At 41.0% G+C, this 2,058-nt stretch overlaps 1 protein-coding gene across 1 annotated transcript; it reads left to right on the top strand.

Annotated features, from left to right (window-relative positions):
* Positions 1-249: 249 nt before the first annotated feature.
* Positions 250-1,554, top strand: ARL14 (ARF like GTPase 14). Its single transcript, XM_084842056.1, has one exon. It carries the CDS (start codon positions 250-252, stop codon positions 826-828), a length of 579 nt encoding a protein of 192 aa, XP_084698182.1. The 3' UTR covers positions 829-1,554.
* Positions 1,555-2,058: the final 504 nt, after the last annotated feature.

The following is a 2,058-nucleotide window of genomic DNA, read 5'->3' as shown; positions in this document are numbered from 1 at the left end:
AGGCAGTGAAGGTTGTATTTTAATAAGATTCTGTTTGCATACTGCAACACTGATAAAGTCACAGGACAACTACATGAATGTTGTTATTCTTGTTACATAGCACAAGCCTGATCTCCTATTTTCCTTCTTTGCTTGCCAACCTTCCTCTGAGACACACAGAAAACAGATCACTGCGCACAAAAAATTGAAATCAGCCTAATAAATAAGGTTGTTGTTTTTTTAAAGAAGCTACAACATCTTGTGGAGAAAATGGGCCTCATAAATTCTAAACAGTCTAAAGCCAAACAAGTCCAGATTCTAATGCTTGGGCTTGATTCAGCAGGAAAATCTACGCTGTTGTACAAGCTAAAATTTAATGATGTCTTCCTAACCTCACCAACAATCGGTTTCAACGTGGAGATGATTGAAACAGGAAAAAATATTGCCATAACCCTCTGGGATGTTGGAGGACAGCACAAAATGAGGAGCATTTGGGGCAACTATTTGGAAAACATACATGGCCTGGTCTATGTTGTGGACAGTACTGACAAGCAGCGCTTGGAAGAGTCAAAGAAAGAACTGGAGCTTATTTTGAGGAATGACAGGACAAAGAACATGCCTGTGGTTGTGCTAGCAAACAAGCAGGATCTTCCTGGAGCTTTGAGTGCTGAGGAAATAACCAGGAGACTCAACGTAAAGAAGCATTGCTATGACCGAAACTGGTATGTACAGCCCTGTTGTGCAATTACTGGGGAAGGCCTGTTGGAAGCATTCAGGAAAGTGGCATTGTTTGCAAAGTCCTTCATGAAATCTAAGCAAGAAGCTTTTGCTATTTTCAAGCAACATTAATCTCGCTTTATCTGACCAAGGCAGTAGACTGTACAGGCTTGGTCTGGATAGAAAGTCAGCCTGTTAAATCTGATACTTCAACATGTTCTTTGGACTGAGGACATATTTATACTAGTCCAGTTTATTGTTTTTGCTCCTTTGCATTATTTTTGAGAAATATTATTTTGCTGCATTTTAGTAAATTTAACTTTAGTAAATTAGAGTTTTTCCAGATGAGGACTTACTGAGGAATCATCATGGCTAATTCCTTCATATTTCACGAGTGATCAAGATAATCTCATCTTCCTTTGGTAATCCACCTGCATTTTCCCAGCAATTCTCCTGACTTTTTGCTTAAGGCAGAAAATCAGAAAATCTGTTAAGGAGAGAAGGAGCAGAATACCTGCAAATTTTCTTTGATGGTGCGGACAGGAAAATGCGGAATGGAAACAGGGTGGGAGGAAATGGTCCTGGGGGAAGGAGGATGACCTGTTAGAAATGCCACTCCTTTCCTGATTGCTTGTCCTGTATTTCTTATTGTAGACCCATGTCCTGCAGCTCCTTCCAGCTCTTCAAAATGGCATTAGGAATCAATTAATTGTTGCTTTGGCTGCTCTACTCTGGAACATTTGTTTAGCACCAGTACTGAAATCACTAGCTTAACTTTTTTTAGTTTGCTTTGATGCTTTTTTTAATGTATATTAGCGATGTTACAGAAGAATAGACCTGCCCAAGGACTATAAATTTAATTTAAAAATTAAGATTGTGTGAAACAGCTTTGTGATGATGGGGGGCGTGCGCTGAGGCTTTCTTTTCACAACACAGGGAGAGAGGAATCTTATGAGTCTGCTCTCAGCCACCTGTCAGTGGGATCCCTTTCCAGCAGCCCTGTTTGTTGGGAAACTGAACAGGAAGTTAGCAGACGTAGGAAAGCTGTGTAGTCCATATTTTTCAATGAAAGAATTCTGAAATACTGCAATTCCAGTCAAAAAACATTTTTGTTTTAGAAAAGTGGGGTGCACAAGCAAGTTACACTCACCAATGTTCATGCCCAGAATGGAGAAAGGGTACTGTGGGAAGGGTACAGAGCAATAGTATTGGCAAGGGGGGGGGAGGGAAATGACACTTGGACACATTCTGTCATGGACTCCCCCCCCCCAATTTTGTGGATGGGAAATCCCACTATGCCCACCAAGAAAAGGGGGGCTTGGTGTGGATTGTGAGTTGCAAAACTGCAGAAAACAAAACCCG

This window comes from Heloderma suspectum, chromosome 3 (assembly GCF_057233095.1).
Source record: "Heloderma suspectum isolate Gila_16-S chromosome 3, 16-S_ref, whole genome shotgun sequence".
Taxonomy (NCBI): Eukaryota; Metazoa; Chordata; class Lepidosauria; order Squamata; family Helodermatidae; genus Heloderma; species Heloderma suspectum.
This window is presented reverse-complemented; position numbering and strand designations above follow the sequence as displayed.

What these genes read in the sequence shown, in the direction of transcription:
- ARL14 (XM_084842056.1), top strand. Translation starts at nt 250, where the DNA reads ATGGGCCTCATAAATTCTAAACAGTCTAAAGCCAAACAAGTCCAGATT.